The sequence below is a fragment of the Oryctolagus cuniculus genome, chromosome 8, assembly GCF_964237555.1.
Source record: "Oryctolagus cuniculus chromosome 8, mOryCun1.1, whole genome shotgun sequence".
Lineage (NCBI taxonomy): Eukaryota > Metazoa > Chordata > Mammalia > Lagomorpha > Leporidae > Oryctolagus > Oryctolagus cuniculus.
Window position 1 is genome coordinate 14,160,880 of NC_091439.1, and position 26,646 is coordinate 14,187,525.

Sequence of the window (26,646 nt, forward strand, 5' to 3'; positions counted from 1 at the left end):
GCTAATCCTCCGCCTTGCGGCGCCGGCACACCGGGTTCTAGTCCCGGTCGGGGCGCCGGATTCTGTCCCGGTTGCCCCTCTTCCAGGCCAGCTCTCTGCTGTGGCCAGGGAGTGCAGTGGAGGATGGCCCAGGTGCTTGGGCCCTGCACCCCATGGGAGACCAGGAAAAGCACCTGGCTCCTGGCTCCTGCCATCGGATCAGCGCAGTGCGCCGGCCGCAGCGCGCCAGCCGCGGCGGCCATTGGAGGGTGAACCAACGGCAAAGGAAGACCTTTCTCTCTGTCTCTCTCTCACCGTCCACTCTGCCTGCCAAAAAAAAAAAAAAAAAAAAAAAAAAAAAAAAATTTTACTTTAAATGTGGTGGTTAGTAGGAATTATTAAATTGCAAGTATTTTGGTGGGTATATTTATTTTTATGAGTAAATTTTGTTAACTCTTTTTAACATTATGTTAAATGCTTTTATAAATGGATGTGATTCAGTGAATGACCTATTGGCTTTAATATAGGCAAGTGGAGTCTGCAATTTGGGACATTTTTATCAGGTGTTATATTAATGATAACAGTAATATCTAATGCGTGTATAATTCTGTTTCATCTCATATGACCCTCACAACAACCCTTTGTTTTAGAAATGGGAATTGAGATGAGTAACAGTCATAAAAAATTAAATTAACTTAAGGACAAGTGACAGTAAGTAGACTAGGCTCAAAACCAATTATTCTTTCCACTATATATCATACTGAAATGGATTATCTATTATCTGTTGGTTTGTAATCCATAATTTTTCTTTAATACATTTGAAATAATAGCTTTGTAATATCTAAAACCACACAATATTTATTGGGTCTGTCTAGAAGAATTATAGGTACTTAAATTTTTTTTTCTTTTACTGAAGGAAAAAGTTATATGCTAAGGAAGGAAAAACTAAATTCAGTCATCAATTTGGAAACTTTTGGACATGTAGGCCATTTAAAATGATTACTATAAACATAATTTGATGTACTTGCCCTCTAGCCGATATTTTTAAAGTTTTTGTGATTTCCAGGTTGACAAAATAGGTACTTGAAGGCTAAAATGTTCAGAATGTTCTTTTTTTAAAAGCATGCATTTTAAGAAATATATTTTTTCAGTGGTAAAAAGGTAAAATTTTGCATTTTTACATATTTTTACCATCAGTGTTCCCAAAGCAGTGGACTTTAAATTAGCTACCTTATTTATCATACTTATATTTCAGCTGTCAGAATTTCTTATTTTTGTATGAATAAAATCAATATTTAACTTTTCCTCTGAAGTAGCATCTTTCCATTTTGGTTTTGATCATCTTATTTCTTTGAGTTAATAGATTAGTATCTGGCATGTTCACCCAGATAGGTTGAAGAGATGGTTTGAATTCAGTGGGTAGCATTGGTGACTGATAAAAGGAAAGCCATGCGGCCTGGCTGTGAAGGCCATGCGTATCAGTGGGGATCATACCTTAATGAAGAAAACTAAAGCATATGTGTGGTCACAACCAATCCTTGTCATTATGCCATGAAAGCTTCGGGCTTTGTGATCAAAGCAATGGGCTTATCCTGAACCGTGGTGTAACCTCTGGGTGAACCTTTCAGATTTTTATTTTAGCAGATGATACACTACATTTTGACCATGTTACCTGCCTCTAAGACCCATCTGCTATGGGCTAACTGATAGAGATTAAAATTATTGTCAGCAAGCCAAAAGAGAACGTGAATTGTAAATATATCTGTCTTCTGTCAGTGTTGTTTACTTATCATTTTCCACTAATGTTTTAAAGAATTGCTGAACATGTGTTTTTTATCCAGTGCTGAATGTTCTGTTCTGATGAATATAAAACATACTTCACTTTGTAAATGTGCATTAAAAGTATTAGAAAGACATAATCTCTGTTACTAAATTTCATCTGTCAAAGGAGGTAATTTTGAACTATAATATCTGGTATTGTATCAGGACATAGGTTTCAGAAAGATATTTTTAGGATGAAAATGGAATTTTATTGTTTTATTTGAATGTCATCATCCACAGTAAAATTTTGGCTATCTGTATATACTTGTTTATTTCTTTTTTACATATGAGTATAATTCAGTTGAGTTCAGCATGTTTATTTCACATTAAGAAAGCATTCTACTGCCATTGACTGATTTCCTTATACTAGGATCTTTAAGTGTTTTAAGTTTATATGCTCACTCCTTTCCTAATTTAATTCTGCTTATTTGACCATGTCCCTTATCCTATATGTAGAATCTTGACAGTATCTCTGTTAATACTAGTTTATTGGAAACGTTTGTCCTGTTTGAAATTCATGTCCATTTTTAAAGTTCCCTAATGGAAAAGGATGACGGCTTCCTAGCCAGATGTGTGAGGCTATGCATGCGTTAACCCTACCTAGTCCTCCGCCTCATCTCCCACCTACTGTAAATAGCGCTAAGAAAACTAGGTGACCCAACATCGATCATTTGAAACAAAAGATCTCCATGTTTCCATCTCTGCCTCTTCTTAAAGTATTTTCTTATCAAGACTGACTGTGCCTTTCCTCTCTGATTATTTATCTTTCGGTTCAAATGTCCTGTTTCAGTCATTCAGTAGATCTTTACTCGATGCCTGCTATGTGCCCCATTCCCTGTCTGGGTGTGGGCGTGTAGTGTGAACAAGAGACATGAAGTCCTCGGTTTCGTAGACTCTTTTCTTTAGAGGAGGACAGAAACAGGCAGTGATTGATGAGTTTTGTGTTGGGGAAATACAGTGTTGTTATGTGCTTTCCCTTACAGCTTTCTGTAACCACCCCAACTTTTACATACCGTTTTCTCTTTTGAACTTCTCTGAGCACTGTGTGTTTGTACAACCTATTTTCTCTTAGCAAATTTATCCTTTCACCCTTACAGACTGATTTATAAAGATCTGTCAGATATCCCGGATCCTGACATAGTTTTGATAAAGAATAAGAACTAAGTGTATGTTTTTTTTTTAATCTCCCTAAGGGTTAAAATAATAAATTAAGGGGAAGTTATTATTTTATTTCTCTAATAAGAGGTAACATTTACATTCTATTTGTATTTCTGCCTATACTATACTCCCCCCTCCACCCAATTTGGTTTCTCAGAAACATATTATTAGTTAATGTATTCGTAACTTTTGGTCATTGTTGAAGTTGATATAACATCATAATCATCAACTCAAGTGTACCATAAGTGCCACAGTTTGAATTCAGCCCTTCATTGTCAGTAGAAAGGTAGGGTAGGGGCTTTGTTTTCTCAAGGCTTGAAGGAGAGAGAACCCAGGGTTATATAATACCTAGGAAATTGGCCCAACAATCCTGATTAAGTTTCAAGGTCTTTGGGAGGTGGGAAGCTCTCCTGATTATACCAAGCATGGGTTAGGAAATACTTGCTGATGCCAAAAGCCCTGGCACCCAGGGACTGACTGGCTTCCCTAGGCGCATGGTGCATGGGGATACCGTGTGCAATGGGCAGACTGTCGTCTCTGCAAGGATCCCTGGTGGAGCTGAAATCCAGCCTGTCCTCACTCTCTCAGGGCTGCATCAGCCCAGGAGAGAGAGCTCTTCTGCTACATTCAAAGGCAGTAGATGAGCACATGCTGACCCAGCTTAGCGCTCATCCCCATCCCTTCTCTTTACCCACACAGGTGGGAGAAAGCGGACTACAGGGGCGGGCACTGTGCAGTGGTTAAGATGCCAATTGGGATGCCTGCCTCCCACATTGGAGTGCCTGGGTTCGAGTCCCGGCTTTTTTTCTGGTTTCTGCTTCCTGCTGACAAGCACTCTGGGAGGCAGTGGTTGTGGCTCAAGTACTTAGGTCCCTGCCAGCCCCATAGCTTCACCCTCATTCAGCCTCTGTCTGTTGTGGGCATTTGAAGAGTGAACCATTGGATAGGAGATCTCTCTGTCTTCTACTCTTTCTTTCTCTCCTTCTCTCTGTCTCTTTCTATCTCTGCTTTTGAAGTAAATGAAAAGAAAGACATTTTTTTTTTTTAAGCTGACTATAGATATTTAGAAACTTGCCTCTTTAGTTTTGGGAAAAATCTTACACCTCTTTAGCTTCACTCTCTTTAAAAATACTACATTAAAAAATTTTGTTTGTTTGTTTTTTGTTTATTCATTTGAAAGGCAGAGAGACAGAGAAAAATCTCTGCCCACTGGTAGTTCCCAAATATCAGGGGCTGAGCCAGACTGAATTTGGGAGCCAGGAACTCAGTCTGGGTCTCTGATGTGGGTGACACAGACCTAACTACTTTGAGTTACTTCCCACTGTGTCCCACAGTGCACATGGGAAGGAAGCTGGAGTTGAAATTGGAACCAGGACTCAGTGCCAGGCACCCTGGCAGGGGATGTAGGCATCTCAAGTGGTGTTCTAACCACTAGGCCAAACACCTGCCCCTGAAAATACTTTTTGACACCTCCTTCTCAACACCTCACATAGGCTCCTCTGTTTGCTTAGATTTTTCATAGAAGAAAGGGTGCCTCCAAGAAAGCTCTGCTTTGGACTCCTTTGAGGAAGGAAATGCCTGACTGATCTCAAAGTTGAAGCAGCAATACTAAGTTTATTTTTTAATTACCAAAGTTTAAATTTTAAATCTTGAAATATTATAATGCTCCTTGTGCAAAATTTGCAGAATATATATCTCCTAGAAATTATCTGTGGTAATTAACTGAAAATTGACTAGTTATTACCTCTATCCTAGCATGATAGAAATTATATAGCTGAAAGTTTAATGTGGTCTAGTACTAGACTTAAAAGTTTAAAAGGGTGTGCTCCATATTATTTATTACAAATTTCTTCTATGTTTCATATGTTTTTTTTTTCACTCCATTTAATTTCTAGTTAAATTAAATGAATTTACATTTAAGGAAAGTTGTCAATATTATAATACCAATATAACTTAAGCTCATAATAAATTTGGATTTTTAAATAAACTGGGCCAGATAGAAAATACATTTCTGTTGAGTCTAGAATTTACCATAGAACCAATGCAGAGCAATTTTGTTTTAATCCACTGTATCTTTGTCAACTCATTAAGTAACCTGGTTAAAATAACAAGTGTGGAAGATAGGGAAAATATATAAAATCATAATAGTTTGGTGGTTTACATTAGAAAGGTTGAAGACTTTATTTTTATGAAATGTCCATCATTCCATTCTGCTTTCTAGAATTGGTCTTGATAAAGAGTGCTTATTTTTGGTATATTTTTACTATATAAATATATCTGTGATTTACAACAAAAGTAATTCATCTCCCAATTTTTAAAACTGGAAAGAAACCTAACATCTAAAATTGAGGCATGGAAGTTATTTTGAACCTAGGAAAATTAGCACACTGTGTTGTAGTAAGCCTAACAGGCAAAGAAGGTTAACATTCTAACACAAGAGGTTGGGAGTAGGGTGGAACTGGTGGGTATTATTGAAATCAAAAAGAATTGGCTTTTAACTAGAACAAATGCTGCCTTTGATTTTGAATGAACAAGGAAGGGATGTTCTTCCTTCATTATAGAATAAGACGTGGGACAAATATTATGGACAAAAAATAAGACATTTTTATATAATTCCTCAGGGTTAGAAATGTATTGAATGCACACTTCAGCAGACTAACATTAGAAACGTTATAAAGGAAGATGCTTTTATTGAGGTAAACAACAATAACAGTTCATCTAAACTTTTTTCCTTTTTGTATTTTAAAATTTAATCATATAATAATCATTATATATACATACTATATATATAATATATATCTTAAGAGAGCCAGTTGTTTTCATTATTTTAAATTATTTATTTATTTATTTGAAAAGCACAGTTAAAGAGAGGCAGAGAGAGAGAGAGAGAGAGAGAGAGCGAGTGAACGCTCTTCTGTCCTCTGGTTCACTCCCCAAATGGCCGCAATGACCGGTGCTGGGCCGTTCCAAAGACTAGAGCCAGGAGCTTCTTCCGGGTCTCCCACGTAGGTGCAGGGACCCAAGGAGTTGAGCCATCCTCTACTGCTTTCCCAGGCCACAGCAGATCTGGATCAGAAGAGGAACAGCTGGGACTTGAGCTGGCACCCATACGGGATTCCAGTAGTGCAGGCGGCAGCTTTACCTGCTATGCAATGGCACCGGCCCCTGCCAGTTGTTTTCTCATGAGAGAACTAAGTTTATGCTGCTTATTTTTAAAAAATTACTTGGAATGTATGTTAAAAATATATTTAAAATGCTTATCACTTTATATACTGTTTAAGTAGAATCAGACTTATTTAATGATTAAGAACACAGGCTTTAGAGTTGGACAACTTTTGGTACAAATTCTAGATCTATAATATATCAGCTGTGTGACCTTGGGCAGTTACTTAACTTTTTTGAGTCTTACAAATGAAACTTTTCCTTGTAGAGTTGCTTAAGGATGAAATATAATGAAGTTTATTGAGAATTTATCTTAACACCTGATTCATACCATCAATAAATGTTAGCTCATACAAATTGGATATAGTTTTTTATTGCATAAAATAACACAAATAATCTTGTTTTTCTTCCATAAGTCCACTAGACTTAGATACATTTTTTTTTTTAAAGACAAGAATCTTAAATTCTAAGATCTTAGATTCTAAGATCTTAGATTCTAAGAATCTAAATTCATGTATGGTTAAACTTTTAACAAGGTTCTTTTTGTAAAAAAAAAATTGTTCAGTGTAAATGCATTTTTAAAGTCTAATGATCAGGTGTTTGTCAGGCATTTGGAGGACAAGCTCATTTTTACCCTGCTTAGTTAATTATTGTGGTTGTAAACAAAAGATGTACAATTCAAAGTCAAGCAACAGTTCACATGGATGATGGAAGTGATAATAGCTTAATTCCTGCTGGATCTTTTTTCTCTGCTCTGGCAAGTTCATACTGACCTTGTCCAAAATCTGATGACCTTCCTATTTTACTCAACTTTTTAGAAAGCCAGGCCTGCCATAGCTGGCCCTGAGGGGGTATCTGAAAGACCACTGAGTCGCTGACCCATGTCGAGACTGGATTTCAAGTCTGATCTACAGGGCCTCTGAAATAGTTATATACGGGGTTTATTGCACACAAAAGCTTTGCTGGCTGCATTTTTCTGCTTATTAAATGTTCTGTTGAAGTATCTTTAAAGTATTATTATTCAAGTCATATATTTAATTTATTCAGTTTCTTATGCAGGTCATTTTCTAGAGTAATTATAAATTTTTGTTCTCTCATTGGAGTTAGTATCTTAAAACTAAACGTGAGTGCTTTGAAATGTGAGAGAAATATGCTGTTGAGAGTAGTTAAAATGTGATGATTCATCTTCCTAGTTGATGTAGAGACCACGGAAGTGCCATTTTAATGCTTATATTAGAAAGATTCGTGGTTTTTCTGGAAAACTTTCTGTACATTTCATTTTAGAAATCTAGGTTAGGTTGTTATATTGTTGTCACAGCATGGTAATCTCTGTTTAAATCTTGTGAAATCTCAACTATTACTCAGATGTGGGCACTTTATAGTTTTGGGTGTATGAGTGTGTCCTGAAGGAAAGCCTGTAAGATGTGTTTATACTGGTAAGATGTTATTTAAATTTGGTTGGATAGGTTCTGTGTACCTTAATAGAAACTTTGTGATAAGTCTATGATATGATAAGAGAAAAAGTGTTTCCTGTGTTTATTTTGTTCCGCACAATAGGAAGTAACTAGGCCCTTTTATGTATATCTAGTTGATGTCCTTCAATTTAGAATATAATATTATCTTTCTTTTTATATAGGAGTTGATTCCTGAATTTTACTATCTTCCTGAGATGTTTGTCAACTTCAATAACTATAATCTTGGAGTGATGGATGATGGGACAGTAGTGTCTGATGTTGAACTTCCTCCTTGGGCCAAAACCTCAGAAGAATTTGTTCGCATAAACAGATTGGTAAGATTAGTAATCATCTCTGTCATGAGCCTATTTTCAAGGCGTCTTTCCTGTGTCAGTTTATAATCATTAACCCTCGCTCTTCTGGAATGTTGCAGTTGACAGAAATAATTCAAAATGGCATAATAGTTCAGCAATTGCTAACTATATAAAACTTTATTGAAAGGTTTAATGATTTCTCTTATTCTTTTATACTGAATTTGGGTTACTTTCATATATGTATGTGTATACACACATACATATGTAAAATCATTGAAATTTCTAAACACAAGTTATAAGTGAAACTAAAATTATGTGTTATTTCAAATTTGGATTTCTCATGCCCAGAAAGGAACATAATTTTGTGTCCCAGGTTAGAAGACAAAAATCAGGCATTTCAGTAAAAGATAAGATTTTCAAATTGTACCCCATGTCTGTCTTTTGAAGGAACTCTTCCTATAATAATTTAGAACATGAAAACTTAAAAAGCTATAGTGATTACTGTGCTTAGGCTGAACTCTTTAGTATCTTCCATTGTATGGGCTCTGAATTATTTTGTGAGAAAGGAATTTTGGTTTTCTAGGTGACATTCCTTATCTTTCAAAAAGCAATTATATTTTGATCCTGTTCTCCATATCATAATTATAATTTTGTTATTACTGAGATTTCACATTTTAAGTATACTAGAAGCAAAGCAAGGGTGTGGAAGAATATAGTTCTTGGAGTGAGACCACATCTCCCAATCCTGGAACAATCACACTGTTGATTATGGGACCCCAGGCATCTTAACCCTTCTCGGCTTTGGTTTCCTCATTTTCAAAGTTTGAGTTCAAAATTGCAAATTTGTATGTGAAATAACTAGAATATTCTCTAGATTATAATATTTGCTCAGAAAATAGTACTTAGTGTTGCATCATATTCTTCTGATACCCATTACATTTTAGTTTTATCCCAAGTATTTTTAAAAATTCTAAGTTGTGGTTAAAATGAAAGCCCAAGAGAAAGCAAAACCTTTGAAAGACATTGAAGGAGATGCTAGATTTTAAATGTGGCAGTTGTCTGTGGTGAGGTGTTTCTCCCACGGGCACGTAGGAGGGAATAGAGGAATATATATATATTTTTTTTTACTATAATTTTTTTTTCTTTTGTGAATATCTACCCTTTGCGGCGCCGGCACACCAGGTTCTAGTCCCAGTTGGGGTGCCGGATTCTGTCCCGGTTGCTCCTCTTCCAGGCCAGCTCTCTGCTGTGGCCCTGGAGTGCAGTGGAGGATGGCCCAAGTGCTTGGGCCCTGCACCCCATGGGAGACCAGGAGAAGCTCCTGGCTCCTGCCATCGGATCAGCGCGGTGTGCCGGCCGCAGCGCGCTGGCCGCGGCAGCCATTGGAGGGTGAACCAACGGCAAAAGGAAGACCTTTCTCTCTGTCTCTCTCTCTCACTGTCCACTCTGCCTGTCAAAAAAAATAAAATTAAAAAAAATAGATTTATTGAAGTATAACTTAAATACTATAAAATTTAGCTTTTTAAAGTATACAGCTTTGTGAGTTTTAGTGCACATACGTAAGAATCATCATCACCATCCATCTTTAGGACACCAGTCACTCCAAAAAGTTTCCTTGTGTCACTTTACAGTAAGTTTCTAACCTCATTCCTGTTCTCATAGTTTTGCCATGATTTTGTCTCTATAATTTTGGTTTCCTAGAAATTTTATAGTGATGGAATCACACACTGTGGATTCTGTTTGTGCCTGGCTTCTTGCACCTGGCGTGATATTTTGGGATTCGTCCATGTTGTTGCATGTGTCAGTAGTAATTTCTTCGTATGGCTGCATAGTATTCCATTGCAGACATCCATCACATGTTGTTTCCTTTTTACTAGTTCAGAGACAGTTGATTTGTTTCCAATTTGGAACTATTATGGATATTTGCATATAAGTCTCAGTGTGGACGTCTGTTTTCATTTCTCTTAGATAGATTCCTAGGAGTGAAGTTCCTATGTCGTGTAATCAGAAAGCATTTACTATGCCATTTTTATGCCCAGCAGTGAAGTTCTGGGTTTTTTAAATCTTTACCAAGACTTGGTATGGTCATTCTTACTTGTTTTAGTCAGTATCGGGTATCCTGTTGTGCATTTAGTTTGCATTACCTTAGTGACTAGTAGTAATATCTTTTCATGTATTTACTCACTAGTCATATATGTTCTTTGTTCAGATTTTTACATGTTTGTAGAGTGAGTTGTTTTATCTCTTTATTTTGAATTATAAGAGATCTTTATATATTCTCCATAAAGGTCCTTTATCTTCTAACACATGTTTTGCAAATATTTTCAACTAGTCTGCAGCTTGGCTTTTAATTTTTTAATGGTGCTTTTGGAGCCACCATTTAAAAAAATGTTTTCACTAAATATTAAATGACATAAAAATGATACTTATAGTACATACATGAAAATTGTAAAGTATCATCCCCATGCTTGATGATTTATTTTCAAGAAAAAATTAAATTGTGTTTTGATATTTTTATGATTGAAATACCTCTTCTCAAATATAATTTAAAATTGTAAGTCTCAAGGGAACTAGCTCTTTTAAAAAATATTTATTTATTTATGTGAAAAGCAGTGAACTAGAGAGAAAGGAGGGAGAGACAGAGAGAGAGAGAGAGAGAGAGAGAGAGAGAGAGAGAGAGACATTTTCCATCTGCTGATTTACTCTTCAGATGGCCACAATGGCCAGGGCTGGGCCAGGCCAAAGCCAGGAGCCAGGAACTTTATCCAGGTCTCCCACGTGAATGCAGGGGCCCAAGCACCTGGACCATGTTCTGCTGCTTTCCTAGGCCCACGAATAGGGAACTTGATCAGAAGTGAAGCAGCGGCCAGCACAGTGGCATAGTGGGTAAAGCTGCCACTTGTAGTACCAGCATCCCATATGGGAGCCAGTTCAGGTCCCCACTGCTCCACTTCCGATCCAGCTCTATGCTATGGCCTGAGAAAGCAGTAGAAGATGGCCCTAGTCCTTGGATCCCTGCATCCACGTGGGAGACCTGGAGGAAGCTCCAGGCTCCTGGGTTCAGATTGGTGCAGCTCCAGCCATTGCGGCCATCTGGGGAGTGAACCAGCAGATGAAGACTTCTCTCTCTCTGCCTCTGCCTCTCAGTAGCTCTGCCTTTCAAATAAATAAATAAATGTTTAAAAAAAAAAAAAGAGAAAGAAGTGAAGAACCTGGGACTTGAACTGGTGCCCATAAGGGGTGTTGACATTGCAGGTGGCTGCTTTACCTGCTATGGTGCAACACCAGCCCAGGGACTAATTCTTTATTCATTGTTAAAATTAGTACTATTCAGGCTGGTGCTGCAGCTTACTTGGCTAATCCTCTGCCTGTGGCGCCGGCACCCTGGGTTCTAGTCCCAGTTGGGGCGCCGGGTACTAGTCCTGGTTGCTCCTCTTCCAGTCCAGCTCTCTGCTGTGGCCCGGGAGGGCAGTGGAAGATGGCCCAAATGCTTGAGTCCCTGCATCCGTATGGGAGACCGGGAGGAAGTACCCGGCTCCTGGCTTTGGGTCGGCTTCGGATCAACTTCGGGTCGGCTTCGGATCAGCATAGCGCTGGCCGTGGAGGCCATTAGGGGAGTGAACCAACGGAAGGAAGACCTTTCTCTCTCTCTCTCTCTCTCTCTCACTGTCTGTAACTCTCTCAACTCTCTCTCTCTGTCTCTCTCTCTCTCACTGCCTAACTCTGCCTGGCAAAAAAAAAAAAAAAAAGGGAAAAAAAATTAGTACTATTCAAAGTACAAAGAAGTTTATTAATGTGTTTACTTCATTCTGAGGGAGTTCCAAAAGGCAGAAACATGTGAATAAATTATATTTAACTTTTTTTTTTTTTTTTAAACTAATATTTTGACCAAAGAATTGAAGTCAGGAGTTCTCCTGACTGCGCCTTCCACGCTGCTCCAGTGCCTTGTCCTCAGAAGAGTCAGATCTGCTGGGCGTGCGTTTCCCATGAGCGCCAAGGAAAGGAAGGCCGCAACTTAGAAAAAGGTTTTCCCTCAGGTTTGGGTTCTGGCAACCCAGGCTCAAAACCTGGACATGACTGCGACGTTGTAACAAAATAGTATTTAATAGTATTAGCTGCACATTTATGACAACTCGGTATTAAGTTTACTTAATGTTTTTTCCCAGAGATTCCCACTCCAGTGAGTTTTAGGGACGTCTTCTTTGTTCAGGCTTTGAATTAGCTTATACACCCAAACAGGACTATATAAAAGTTGCTGCAAATAGTTGAATAATTATATTTTAAATCATTTTAATTCATAATTAGGAATGATAACTTGATTTTTACTTATTTGTCTTCATGTAAGAATTTAATAGCTCACTTACTCATTAAAGAATACTTGATCCACACCTGTGATGAGCAGAGCTTCCCTGTAGTGCAGTGTGTATTGGTGCATTTTATAATTTATTGTTAACTTTCTGTAGGCGACTAAGTTGTTAGTATGGTATTTTATGTCTCTGTTAGCATGTTATCACATAAGGGTTTTATCCCCCTCCTCTTTTTGGCTTACTTCTTCCAATCCACAGATTTTATGCAATGATTGTAGCTCATGAAATGCATACTACTTTGATCTGTGACCTTTTTGTGGTGCTAATCGGGTTCCTGATATCATTATACCTTACTCATTAATCATATTTCCTGCAGCCCGTCAGGCAGCCAGACAGCACAAGTCCCTGTTTTCAGCCCTCTGTTGGCAGGTTTCTGCTTTTCCAGATTATTACAGACGATACTTTGGCTTCTCGTAGCCAGAGCCACATCAAGCTGTGTGTTACAATTAAAGTCAGATGGTCCTCAGGTTGAACAGGGATATAGTGTTGCAGCTGTCTCTCTTCCTGGAACAAACCAGCACCAAGAACAGATGATCTATAGGACAGTGAATAATAGCAGATTGTACAATACTCAGTTGATAGCAGGGGATCACAGAATTAATTAACTGACATACTCATTTTAAGATACTCAGCGTGTCTTTTTTTAAGTATTTGGTTGCTCAGATATTAATTCCAGAGGATAGGATATTTGAGCAACATGGTTTTGCTGATGAACAGCAATGTTACATTTTCTGTTTGTATTAGAGAGCTGTAACTATCATCTTGCCTAACCATTTTCATCCTCAAAGCTTTCTATAAGTAATGAAAGTCTAAATGTAGGACTGGTAAATTGGTTAGATGATAGATTTATGTATAGAAGATAATATCCTATAGAGGAAAAAAGTCACCTTAGTTTGACTAGTCTTTTAGGCAAATAAATTGTATTTTCTTTGTTTTGAACAACTGGACTCAGGGTAAAATAAAGCTCTTTTTATTATATTCCTGAGTTTGATCTATGTTACCTGAACCAGAAAAAAAAAATCTTTATTCTAAATACTGCTTTAGAAATATAAATGAGAAACGGATTTTCACATTTTAAAATGACATAAAAATGTGTTAATTTGAAATGTTCATCATTTACCTCTTATGATATGTCAACCTTATAGACCTATATTATATTGCCACTGATGTTTTAAGTTGAGTAAAAGACAAAGAAAGTCATTACTGATAAGTAATGACAGGGCTATTTCTGAAAGTTGGTAAAGTGGAGCATTTTGTTTTAGCCAGAGAATCTATCTATCTATCTATCCACACACATATACATATATATATAAAATGATATGTATCTTTATATTTATTTATATATATATATATTATTTTTTTTTAATTGAGAGAGAGAACAGTCCTATCCTCCGAGTCCCTCCCTAAATGCTGTAGCATCCAGAACTGGGCTGAGGTGAGACTTAGGACCAGGAACTCAATCCAGGTTTCCCCACAAGAGTGATAGGAATACAACTACTTGAGCCATCACCTGCTCACTTCCAGGGTCTGCATTAGCAGGGAGCTTGAGTCAGGGCCTGCAGGTGGGTATCAGACTCAGGCACTGTGATATGAGACACGAGTGTTTTAACCAGTGTCTTAACCATTAGACCACTTACCCGTGAAGAATATATAACTCACTCAAATTATAATAAAGTAATGCATTCACTGAGTGCCTATCCATGAACCTGCTCTGTTAGACTCAGTGCCTAGGACAAACGACAGCCATCTGTTTTGGAGGTCACCTCCTCTTGATGACTTGGTGAAACACAAAAATTCCTGAGGCCTGGAGGTGGCATGGGTCTAGAAGGAGGTACCCTAATGACGGATTGTGATGATGTTACCATTTATATCACACCTGCATTTGTGGATCTTCTATACCTTTTGTCTCCTATACTGTTTCATAATGGTGACATCCGTAGTCTTGTTTGAGAAGACAAAGAAAAATAAAATGAGCCTTTTAGGTTTTTTTCCCACAATTAGCATCAGAAACTATATGAAGATAAATTTTGTAGTATTGTCTGATGAAAAAAATCTTAGATTGTTTCTCCACCAACATTATTTTTTCTTCTCTATTGATAAAATTTAAATCTGTTCCAAGTAAACCTTGATAGATCATGTATCTCTGAATGAATTATGTCAACCTTTTGTAACTTTTTTCTTTGAATGGAAAATTTACAATTGTCAGGTGATGACAGCTTAGTTGAGACTAAGAATCTCATGTTCCTTTTGGGAAAGTGTGCAGAAATGGCATTTTGAAACCTGTTTCTTAAAAGAGCTGACCAGGCAACTTTAAAAAAATAATTTGGAATCAAAATACCGGAAGCAAGAATACTTTTATCATGTTGTTCTTTTTCCAGTTTTCTTTTCCTTTTCCACTTTGATAATGTTATTGCCAAAAATGTAAATAGTCCTGGTGGCTACAGTTGGTAATAGTTATTACACATATTATATATATAATATGATATATAATATAATATATAATAATAAAATATATAAATATATTAAAAATAATATAATATATAGTAACTATTATATATATATTTGAGAGGCAGAGTTACAGAGACAGAGAGAGATCTTCTGTGTGTTGGTTCACTCCCCAAATGGCCACAATGGCCCGAGCTGAACTAATCCAAAGCAGGAGCAAGGAGCTTCCTCTGGGTCTCCCACGTGAGTACAGGGGCCCAAGGACTTGGGCCATCTTCACTGCTTTCCCTGCATCTTTCACTACTTTAGCAGGGAGCTGGATCAGAAGTGGAGCAGCCGGGACTTGCAGCAGCACTGGTCTGGGATGCTGGCACTACAGGTGGAGGCTTAACCTACCATGCCACAGCATCGCCTTGGTAATATTTATTCTTGACTGTGGGTATTTCCCTCTCTACCCTGCACCTCCCTGAGTCCCTGGGTATGTGGGCAGATGTGTATGAAGTGTGAAAAAGATCTGACATTGCTGTTGTTTGGTATGTATTTTAACCCCCCATATAATTTACTGTGAAATTTTAATTTAAAAAGAAAGACACCTAAATAAGTGGGGTGGGGGGAGATGTAACATGTTGACAGATGGTTAATTCTTCTCAAATTTATTTATAAATTCAGTCTTAAAAACCCATCCAAGTTTTAACAGGCTTGTTTTGTTTCTGTGGAACATGACCAACTGGTTTAAAAAAGAGCAAAGGGCCAGTATAGCCACAGCCCCCTTTGAGAAAAAGAGGAGGTTTAAGAAAAATTTGCTTCTGCCAGATATCAGGAAATATATAAAGCTATAGCAATTGGGGCAAATTAGGAAAAATAGACTAAAGGAAGTGAGCAAAGAACCCAGAAACAGACTGGGACACAAAAAGAAATTTTATCTGTAATAGGACTGCTATTAGAGATCTGTGGAGAAAGGAGAGGCTGTTCAGCGTATGGTGCTGAATTAGTTATTTTGTTAGTTTCTCATGGCTGCCATAACAAACTACCCCTATTTTCAAATAAGGCCACCTTCCAAGTTACTGTGAGGTTAAGATTTCAACATGGTTTTTGGAGGGATGCAATATAACCTGTCACAGCTATATGGGAAAAAAAGGAAATTGGAAGCTTATACAACAAACAAAACTCAATTTATCTAAAACTATCAAGTTTTAAAATACAATGAAGGAGATTTTCTTTCTGATTTTAAAATAGGTAAAGATTTTAAAAAAATATGAAATATTACTTTAAGCAATTTTTGGACGTTAAACCAACCTTGCATTCCTTGGTGCAAACTGGATGTTGTAATTTGGATGTTGTAAATTCTTTTGATATGTACTAGATATTTTTGTTAATATTTTGTTGAGATATTAATACTTTTGAGAATCTTTGCATCTATATGCGTGAGGAATATAGGTGTGTCATTTTTTGTGATATTTTTATCTACCTTTATTATCAGGGTCAGACTTATCTCAGAATAAGATATAGCAGTGTTCCCTCCTCTGTTTTCTGGAGGCTTTTGTGAATCATTGCTATTTCTTTTTAAAATGTTTAGCGGAACTCATCACTGGCAGTGTATGTACCTGGGCTTTCCTTTGTGAAATTTTAAATTACCAATTTAATTTCTTTTCTTGTCTATTCATCTCTGTTTTTCTTGAATCAGTTTCAGTAATTTTTGTCTTTCTGGGAATTTGTCCATAAATCTAAGTTGTCCTGTTGGCATAAACTTGTTGGTGATTACTTTTGCTAAGGTTTCTAGTGATGTTACCTAGTTCATAATGATTTTTGCTAATTTGTATCATGTGTCTTTCTTGATCAGTCTTCTGAAGGTTTGTCAAGATTGTTGATCTTTTCAAGGAACTGACTTTTTTTTTCTTAGATTGACTCTGTTGTGGCATAATTGCCATACATTCCATGTTCCATGCAATTGAGGTTTACCCTTCCAAATGCCAGTGCTTTTAACCATTTCCCTTTTTTTATGAAATAGATTTCTCATTTCCATTACCTCTTAAGCAGAAAATTCTGAACTGAAACAGCCTTTTCTGTGGAATACTTACGGTTGAATGTTCAGATATTTCCCATGATGCTTTACAGAGTGACTCAGGAGTGTAGAGTGTTATGTTGCTCAGCTAGAATGACCCACATTCCTCTACTTTCTGTAAACTTTTGTGCCAGCATTCAGAATTCTCTCCTGTGTCAGCTGTCCCTTCTTTCTGAAGAATTCTCTGTCTTGTGATTTGTCGACACTAGCTATTGCAAATGTGGTGCAGCTAGAAGTCTGGGGGTGGGGGTACCACTCTCTCCTACCGTAAAAGCCTTGTGCTTGTCTTCTTCGTGACCTTCAGCTCCCTTGAGCTGGACTGTGTTATGTCCCCTGAACCCCTGAAGCCTGAACTCCAGAAATGAGATGCAAGCTGCACTTGGCTTGGTCACATTCTGTTGTGCTGTACACAAGCCAAATAAAGTGAAGTGATACTGTTTCCAGGGTGTGCTGCATTCATGGTAGAAAATATCCAAGTTCTGTGTTCCAAAGTAACTTCTGTGGTAACTTGTCATGTTATTACTTAGCATTTGATTAAAATCTTAATGTACCTTATTAAAAGCAGTTTTTAATTTTTGAAAGAATAATAGAAAAATCCTCCCCATGGACATCTCATTCATATAATTGAAAATCGGGATTTCCTAAGTGATTGTTCTTCCCTGTGGTCATTAACTTAAGTGATAAAGCTGGAAGTATGTGGGAAAATGCGAAATTTCTTCCTATTCCTGATACAGAAATCTACAAGAATTGTGCTTCTAGCTTCTGGTTTGAGTCATTCCCCGTGCGTTTCTTACTTGCCATAGTGCTTGCCATGTGCTGTTTCCACTCATTGCAGTGTGAGCCTGCCTTATTCTGTTCTTAACCAAATAATGTTAAGTTTATAACCTTACCCCATCTTAACACTATCCCCTCAAGCAGCAAAGTAATACAAAAAAAAAAATATAAACAATTCTTCTTAAAGGTCTCATCATCCTTGAAACCTATCAGAAGTAACCTTCCCATGATCCGTTCTCCATCTGTTTTTGTAGGTTTTTGTAGGTGGTTGTTCTCCTGACCCAGTGGGCTTTCTTTGCTTTTTTTATTTATGCAGAATCCTGGTTTCAGATGTGAACTACATCCTTCACAGTAGAATCTTTTATCTCTACCAGAATCCCTGAGGCACAGGTAGTAAATCACTTACATGTTGAATAAGTGTTAAAAGAACACATTAGTTACACCTTTTGGCACTGGTTCAAATCCCAGCCATTCCACTTACAATCCAGTTCCCTGCTAATGCACCTAGGAAAGCAGAAGATGACTCATGGCCTTGGACTCCTGGCATCCACATGGGAGACCCAGATAGAGCTCCAGGCTCCACCTTTGGGCTGGTCCAGCTCTGGCTGTTGAGGCCATTTGGGGAGTGAACCAGTGGATGAAGATGTGTCTCTTTCTGTAACTCTGCCTTTGAAATAGTGTACTATATTTATTATAGTATATTCTACAGATAAAAGTACCAGAAGAAATCTTAAACATTTTTACTTGTGTCATTTTTTAGGTAATATTAGTAAGTTCTTTGGAAGCTGTTATGGGTATTGAGTAGAGTGAACAAATAAGTAGTTATGTTAACATCTTCAAGATCAAGATTTTTAACATAAGAGAAAAAGAGGTGCAGATATAAAATCAGTAAAAAGCAGAAAAGCGCAGAAGCAGTCTGATAATGGCAGCTTTTTAACACCAGAATCATATTTTTGGTGTGTCTTAATTTTTTATGACTATTTTGATTATTGCACCAAGCAAACGTGCAAATCATAATACATAAGGCAAAATAACTTATGATGAAGAGTTTAACTATTAAAGAAACCAAATTAATTCTGTCTTCTGACCAGCACTTTTTTCAGCTAAACTATATAGGAATCCAAATATAACCCAAAATCACTTTATGGTAACTTTAGAATAAAAGAAAGAGTTGGATAATCTTACTTCGTTGAATAATATTTATTCAATGCCTACATTCTAGGTTCTGGGGCTACAGAGATAACTAAACAGACAAGGTCTGTTCCCTTGGAGTGATGTGTGAATTTCAAAGCATCTTAGTAGCCAGGTTGGCTTTCTAAAGCAGGAATACAGGACCTGCCACCCAAGTCACAAAATTCATGTTTAAACGGTGGAGCATAGTTGTCTGGGCCTTCTGAGCAGGATGTGCCCAATGCTTTTTTGCCTTTTTTTTTTCCTTTTAAAGATTTATTTAATTGAAAGAGGAAAGAGTTACAGAGAGAGAGAGAGAGATCTTCCATCTGCTAATTCACTCCCCAAGTGGCCACAATGAAGCCAAGAACCAGGAGCTTCTTCCAAGTCTCCCATGTGAGTAGCAGGGGCCCAAGCACCTGAGCCATTCTCTGCTTCTTTGCCAGGCACATTAGCAGGGAGCTGGATCGGAAGTGGAGCAGCCAGGACATGAACTGGTGCCTATATGGGATGTTGGCACTGCAGGTGGCAGCTCTACCTGATACACCACAATGCTGGCCCCTCTGCCCAGTGATTTTTTTTTTTTTGTTCCTTTCTGTCTCCATGTTGATCAATGCTTCCTGTTAGGCCTTTCTACACACAGGACCTATCATTCTTAAACATGTTATTAATGTCACACTTTCATAAAAATTCATCAAAGTCACTATGGCTGAAATTTGGATATTCCAAATTTGTTACTTGGGATGTTATTTTATAGATGGTCAATCCAATACATTTCGGGCAGTTTTTCTCATTTCTTAATTTCGTTCTTTAAATTCTTGAAGTGCCTTGATGTACTAACTTCTGGAAAAGAAAATAAACCGAACCTCATTTGTGTTAACTTAGAGCTCTCCAGAGCAGTTAAAGTTCTCTAGAGGTTAGAAGTTTAACCAAAAAAAAAAGGGGGGGGGCAGAGAAAGGGAGGGAGGAAGAGAGTGGAAATACTTTTTATAAAAGAGAAAGAGGGTTAGAAAGTCTACTTGTTACTTTTTCATTTTTAATCTTTGTGTAAATTATCACAGCAGTGTGCTGCCAGTTACAGCTGGAAGTCATCATTTCTGCCAGGGGCTAATGATTATGGCTGGAGAAGAGAAGTGAGACTGATGGGCTCACAACATGAGCCTGGAAGTTGAATTCGCAGAGGAGCACTTGCTCACCCAGTTCCCCTTACCCCACCATTGCTTTGGGTGGTGCTCGCTGTGGCTGGGGACAAGTTGCCTCTGAACCCTCCCTGCCCTGTTCTTGGCGCCAGGCCATGTCACCTGCAGCAGCTGCCTGTCTGGGAAGCAGCATCCCCTCTGTGGGGTTCACGTTGCCGCCGGATGCTTTCATGCCACTCTGCGCAGGGTGACCCGATAAATGACTGCTTACTGTGGTATTTATGTGTTGGAATTGCTGGTAACTGGTGTATATCCAACAGATTTTTTTTCTAGCAAGGAATTTTGTGTGTACTGGCAAATTTCCTTCAGTGTAGTAAACCAGAGAATGACCTTTTCCAAAAAAAAAAAAAAAAAAAAAAGAAGAAGAAGAAGAATTGCCAAGTGCTTTACTACCGTGATTTATTTCTGTTTTAATGTTCTGGTTGGTTCCTTTCACTCTATATTTTAGAATTATCATTAGTAAACGAAGAAACTTTAAGATGGAAATTTAAGTATTTAGAATACCAAGAAATAATGCATAATTGTGTGCTTATTTATAATTAGGAAAGTGTAAGCCATTTTTCTCTCTAGTGACAGTTATTCCAAATAAGTATTAGGATACTTTAGGTGTTCTGATTCTTTTTTAAAATTATTTATTTGTTGTGAAGCAGTGAAGGTGAGAGACAGAAATGAATATGAATTCAGAAAGAAGAGAGCTCCCATCTACTGATTCACTCCTCAGATGCCCTCAGAGTCCAGGGGGCTGAAGCTGGGAGCTGGGAATTCAGGTCAGGTCTCACAAGTGGATGGCAGGAACCCCACTACTTGAGCCGTAACTGCTGCCTCAGAGGATCCACGTTATCAGGAAGCTGGAATTAGGAGCTGGACCTGGGACTCAAACTCAGCGCTCTCAAGTGGAAAGCAGGCATTTCAGCCAATAAGGCAAATGGCCTGCTCTTGTGATTCTTATTTTTTGTCTTTTAAAGTTTTATTTTATTTATTTATTTGAAAGGCAGAGTGAGAAAGAGGGAGACAGAGATGGATCAATATTCTATCTGCTGATTCACTCCCCAAATAGCCACAATAGCCAAGGCTGGGCCAGGCCCAAGCCAGAAGCTTAGAACTTCATCTGGGTCTCCACATGGGTAGCAGGAGCCCAAGGACTTGGGCCATTCTCTGCTGTTTTCCTAGGTGCATTAGCAGGTAGCTGGATTGGAAGCAGAGCAACTGAGACTTGAACTGGTACTCTGATATGGGAACATGGTATCAGAAATGGTGACTTAACCCACTGTGTCACAACAGTGGTCCTTTGAGCCTTATTTTTTAAGCAAAGGTAAATTCAGTTTGCATTATCACTATAATATTAAATATCATATGCAGTTAAATACCATGACTGTATTACTTTTTATTTTACATGGAAATTTATCTCTGTGGTATAGTAGGCTAACCCTCTACCTGTGGCACCGGCATCCCATATGGGTGCTGGTTTGTGTTCCGGCTGCTCCTCTTCCAATCCAGCTCTCTGCTTATGGCTAGGGAAAGCAGTGGAAGGTGGCCCAAGTCCTTGGGCCCCTATGCCCATTTGGGAAATCTGGAAGATTTTGATATGGGACTCAGTCCAACCCACTGTACTACAACACTTTCTCTCTTCCTTCCCCCTCCCCCTTTCTGTCTATATTAACATAAAATTGATTGAAGTATGTAGAACATCTTTCCCTGACTCTCTAGCTCTTTTTCTTGAACCAGCTTTTCTAGTTCTTATATGGACTATCTGGCAATAGCTTCCTTCTAGTCTCCCTATCTCTTTATTATACATTTACTATGCTGCTGATAACTTTATCTTCTGGATGGACAGTGGAATGATGCTACTTAAGCCATGACTGTAGGTATATAGTAGTGTTTATTCAGGTCCTCCCTGGTCTCAGGTGAGATTCCTTCTTAGCTGCACCCCTCCCCATCACCAGTGATATCTTCATGACACACCCTTACTACACATAGAAATTAAGCCTGTAGTGTATGGTCCTAGAAATTTCATGTCTTTGACATATCTCTTTCACTGAGTAAAGTCTGCTCCCTGTAACTTCTATCCATTGATTCTCATTCTAACTCTAAGGCTCAAACAAAGCAAGTTTAAATCTCAGTATAGTCCTTCTGATATGTAGATATATTATCCATGCCTCCAGGTCCTTTTATTCCCCTATGAAACTCAGATTTTACTTTCACTTTTCTCGTGACTGTCTTTACCCTACCACTTATTGTACTCACTGCTTGCTAGCCTTACTTCTATCCCTGTGTCTTGTAAATGATGGCTTAAATTTAGTAAGGTTTCTGGGGCTATTCATTAGTAGACCTGTAACTCCAAATAAATTTAGGCAACATTATTTACATATGTAATTAATTTGATCATGTGTGTTAATATTTTCATATCAACTATGTCAGTGATTATGTACAGTTATATGATACATGCATGATTACATATATGTCCATACTTAGCATACCTAAAGATTAGTTTTAGAGCTTCAATATTACCTAATGTTTGAACATGGCTGAGTTATTTAAGCTTTTGGCAGTGAGTAGATAATAGTACTGAATAAGGGCAGTAGGTCCTAAGGATTGTGATAGATTTAGAATAGTATAATACTGAATGATCACAGAGCCACTAAAGCAAGAGAATTGTTACATAAAGAAGATTAAATATTCTGTACCATAGTAACATAAAATAATGATTGGGAACACTTTTTGATGTGGAAATGCATTCAGTAGAGAAAATTAATAGGTGAGTTCAGTAGCTGAGTTTCTCACAAGGGCATCTGAAGTTATTTATTACTCCTGTGGAAATATGTTCGGCCTACTCTTCATGTAAAAGTGTCTGCAATTCATGAATGAAATGCTCATAATCTAGCATTGGCTGATAAGTCTGAATTTTATCTCCAGAGAAATTAGTGATTATAGACAGCTTAAGATCAATGATACCATAAAGAAATAAATCATAAATTCAGGGTGTGGATTTGTAGAGGTGAGATGAGAAGATGTTATTATAATGTATAATTTGCACATAGAAAAAAAGCAATTTTAAAAAGCACATTTCTTTCATTGTTTCTAAAAGTTCGATAATTCATTCAACAAATCTTTATTGGTACCTATTGTTTGCCAAACATTATGCTCAATTCTGGGAAGTTAAAAAGATGGCTATGACAGAATCTCTACCCTGTAGGAATTTACTATATAATAATAGAAATAATCCCTACAGACTGATAAATTGGAGCATAGATGACAGAGTAATTAACTCTGTTAAGGAATGAAGATTTTTAAGAGACATTTGAGCTGGGTATTAAAGGGCAAGTTTGCATCTACTGTAGACTTATTTGTTTTCTTCCAAAATCCATTTGCTGAAACCTTCATCCCCAATATGATGGTATTTGAAGATAGAACATTGGGAGATAATTATGTTTAGATAAGGCTTTGAAGATGAGGCCCTCTGATGAGATTAGTGGCCCTTATAAGAAGAGACTCCAGAATGCTGTGCACACTCATGAGGGCACAAACCCCTGATCTTTCCCCACTGTGTGAGGACATAGCAAAAACCCAGCTGTCCACAACTCAGGAAGTGAGCTCTCACCAAAGCTAACCTTGCCAGACTCCAGGTTCCAGAACTGTGGGAAAGTAATTTCTGTTGTTTTAATCCATTGTATTTTGTGACAGCATGAGCTAACTAAGATTTAACCCTAAGATGAGCTTTTTTAAAAAAGATTTATTTGTTTTGAAAGTCAGAGTTTCAGAGAGAGAGAGAGAGAGAGAGAGAGAGAGAGAGAGATCTTTTATCCTCTGATTCACTCCCCAGATGACCCCAATAGCCTGTATCAGGCCAAGCTGAAGCCAGGATCCAGGAGCTTCATCCAGGGCTCACACATAGGTGGCAGGGGCCCAAACACTTGGGTCATCTTCCACTGCTCTTCCCAGGCTGTTAGCATTGATCTGGATTGTAAGTAGAGCAGCTGGAACATGAACTGTTGCCCATATGGGATCCTGGTATCACAGGCAACAGCTTTACTGGCCACACCATAGTGCTGGCCCCTTTCATAAGATTAAGTTTTTTTTTTTTAAATTTATTTGAGAGGTAGAGTTATATATAGAGAGAAAGGTCTTCCATCCATTGATTCACTCCCCAAATAGCCACAACAGCTGGAGCTGAGCTGATCTGAAGCCAGGAGTTTCTTCTGGGTTTCCCACACAGGTGCTGGGGCTAGAGCACTTGTGCTATCCTCCACTGCCTTCCCAGTCCATAACAAGAGAGCTGGATCAGAAGAGGAGCGGCCTGGACATGAACTGGCACCCATATGGGATGCCTGTGCCACAGGTGGGGGCTTAGACTACTATGCCAAGCACCAGCCCCGAGGTGAACTTTTTTAACAGGAGGAACAAAACATACTAAAATTTGTGATGTAAATGGGGAGCAATTCAGTGTAGCTAGAGTGAATAATGAATTGTTAAGGAATAAAACTAGAAAGGATATTTTGAAATTTATCCTGTCATCAATAGGGAAACAACTAAGGTTTTTTTGTTTTTCTTTTTTTAAGGAGTAGCAGTCAGACTCATTTCAGAATTCTTATGTTACTCAGATGTCAATGGGGTTGAGGGGAGAAGAAACTGAGGGTAAGGAGACCAGTTAGAAGGACGTGAGCTGAAATAAGAAATTGTAAGAGCCTAAATTGGAAAAGTAGAAATCAAAAGGAAGAAAACAAATTAGAAAGTGAGAGAAAGACCTTTTTTTTTTTTTTTAAGATTTATTTAATTATTTGAGAGGCAGTCACAGAGAGAGGGAGTGACAGAGAGAGAGAGAGAGGTTTTCTATCTGCTGGTTCACTCCCCTAATGGCTGCAATGGTGAGAGCTGCACCAGTCTGAAGCCAGGAGCTAGGAGCCTCTACCAGGTCTCCCACATGGGTGCAGGGGCCAAAGCACTTGGACCACCTTCCACTGTTTTCCCAGGTCTTCATCATGGAGCTGGATCAGAAGTGGAGCAGCCAGCTTGAACTGGTGCCCATATGGGATGCTTGTGCTACAAATGGAGGCTTAGCCTACTACACCACAGCACTGGCTCCAGACCATTGTTTCTAACACTTGCCACATTAGCTGGTATGTGGTAGCCTCTCAACCAGTAATTACTGACCAGTTATACTTAGGGAATTCCTTAGAATTTAACCTCTCACTTTACAGAAAATTCAACAAAGATAGGAATGACATATACATTGTTTACTTACCCAGCTCCTATTACAGAATATGATTTAAGGAAGTTCAGGAAAACTGTGTTCTCTGATTCTCAAGAAAATGGGCAGATTAGGCTTAAGGTCTAATTCTTTTTAATGTAATATTTGCAGAAAATTCTTAACTCCTGCAGAAGGAAGTTCTCTTTATTTAATTTATGTGATAACAAACAAATTAACTTTACACTATTGATGTAAACTAAAATATCAAAGTATAAGGTAGAGTTAGCAATCAGACTGCCATGCAATATGACAGAAACTTTATATTTCCAAATGTTTGAAAACAATGGAAGCACATTCCTGAATCAGTATTGATGTTAGTTGTAGATATTCCATCCATTCTCATCCACCTGCAACAAAGCAAAACATCTTGGCAAAAATATCAAAGCACAAAAATATCAAAGCACTTACAATAGAGTCCTTGTCCTATATTTGATGCCAACAACACTGACAAAATGTATCCTAAGAACTTGTTGGGGATCCATACATTATGATCCTGCCACGACCAAAGACTTGAGTAAGATTGCTGCTTACTAAGAGTAAGACTATTAGACATGTTCATGGTTTGTTTCTAGAATTTTGATTCCTCTCTACTCAGCTCTTAATAAAGTAATACCTTAACAGTATTATCTTAATCTCCTACAGAAATACTTTGTAATTGAGATGTTCCTAGCTCTAAACTTACTGTCTTATAAAAGTAAGAGAGTCTTATAAATATTTTTTTGACCTTTTATGGAAGTAGAAAGTGACGATATTCATTTTTCTGCATATAATGTTTTAATTAATTAATTTGAGAGGTAGAGTTGCAGACAGTGAGAGGGAGAGACAGAGAGAAAGGTCTTCCTTCCATTGATTCACTCCCCAGATGGCCACAACAACCGGAGCTGTGCCAATCCGAAGCCAGGAGCCAGGTGCTTCTTCCCGGTCTCTCTTGTGGGTGCAGAGGCCTAAGCACTTGAACCATCTTTTACTGCTTTCCCAGGCCATAGCGAAGAGCTGGATTGGAGGAGGGGCAGCTGGGACTAGAACTGGCGCCCATATGGGATGCCGGCGCCACAGGCAGAGGATTAACCTGTGCCACGGCGCCGGCCCCATGCATGTTCTTGAACCATGAGTGCTAATATTTCCCTGCATTTCTTTGTAAATCCAACAATTAGAGGGTCACATACCTTTCTGAAGCTATAGAACAGAGTTGTCCACTAAAATTTTGTATGATAATGGAAATCTACACTGTCCATGATAGCACCCATTAGTGACATGTGGCTATTGGACATTGGAAATGCAGCAGATATTACTGAGGAGATGAGTATTTAATGTTCATTAAGCTACGTTTGGCTAGTGACTACCATATTGACACTGCAGTTCTTGAGATACAAAGGTTAATGATAAAGGCATTTATTTGGTTAAGATGCCACCTGGGAAATCCACACTCTGTATCAGAGTGCCTGGGTTAGAGTCCAAGCTCTGTTTCCAATTCCAGCGCCCTGCTAACATGCATC

General features: G+C 38.1%; 1 protein-coding gene across 6 annotated transcripts in view; it reads left to right on the forward strand.

Annotated features, from left to right (window-relative positions):
- The window catches only part of LRBA (LPS responsive beige-like anchor protein), a 747,733-nt gene that overhangs the window by 581,853 nt on the left and 139,234 nt on the right, over positions 1-26,646 (forward strand). For all 6 annotated transcript variants that reach the window (XM_051819347.2, XM_051819345.2, XM_051819348.2 and 3 more), the window contains exon 47: positions 7,757-7,909. In XM_051819347.2, coding sequence (XP_051675307.2) covers positions 7,757-7,909 — 153 coding nt within the window. The remainder of the gene's footprint in view (positions 1-7,756; positions 7,910-26,646) is intronic.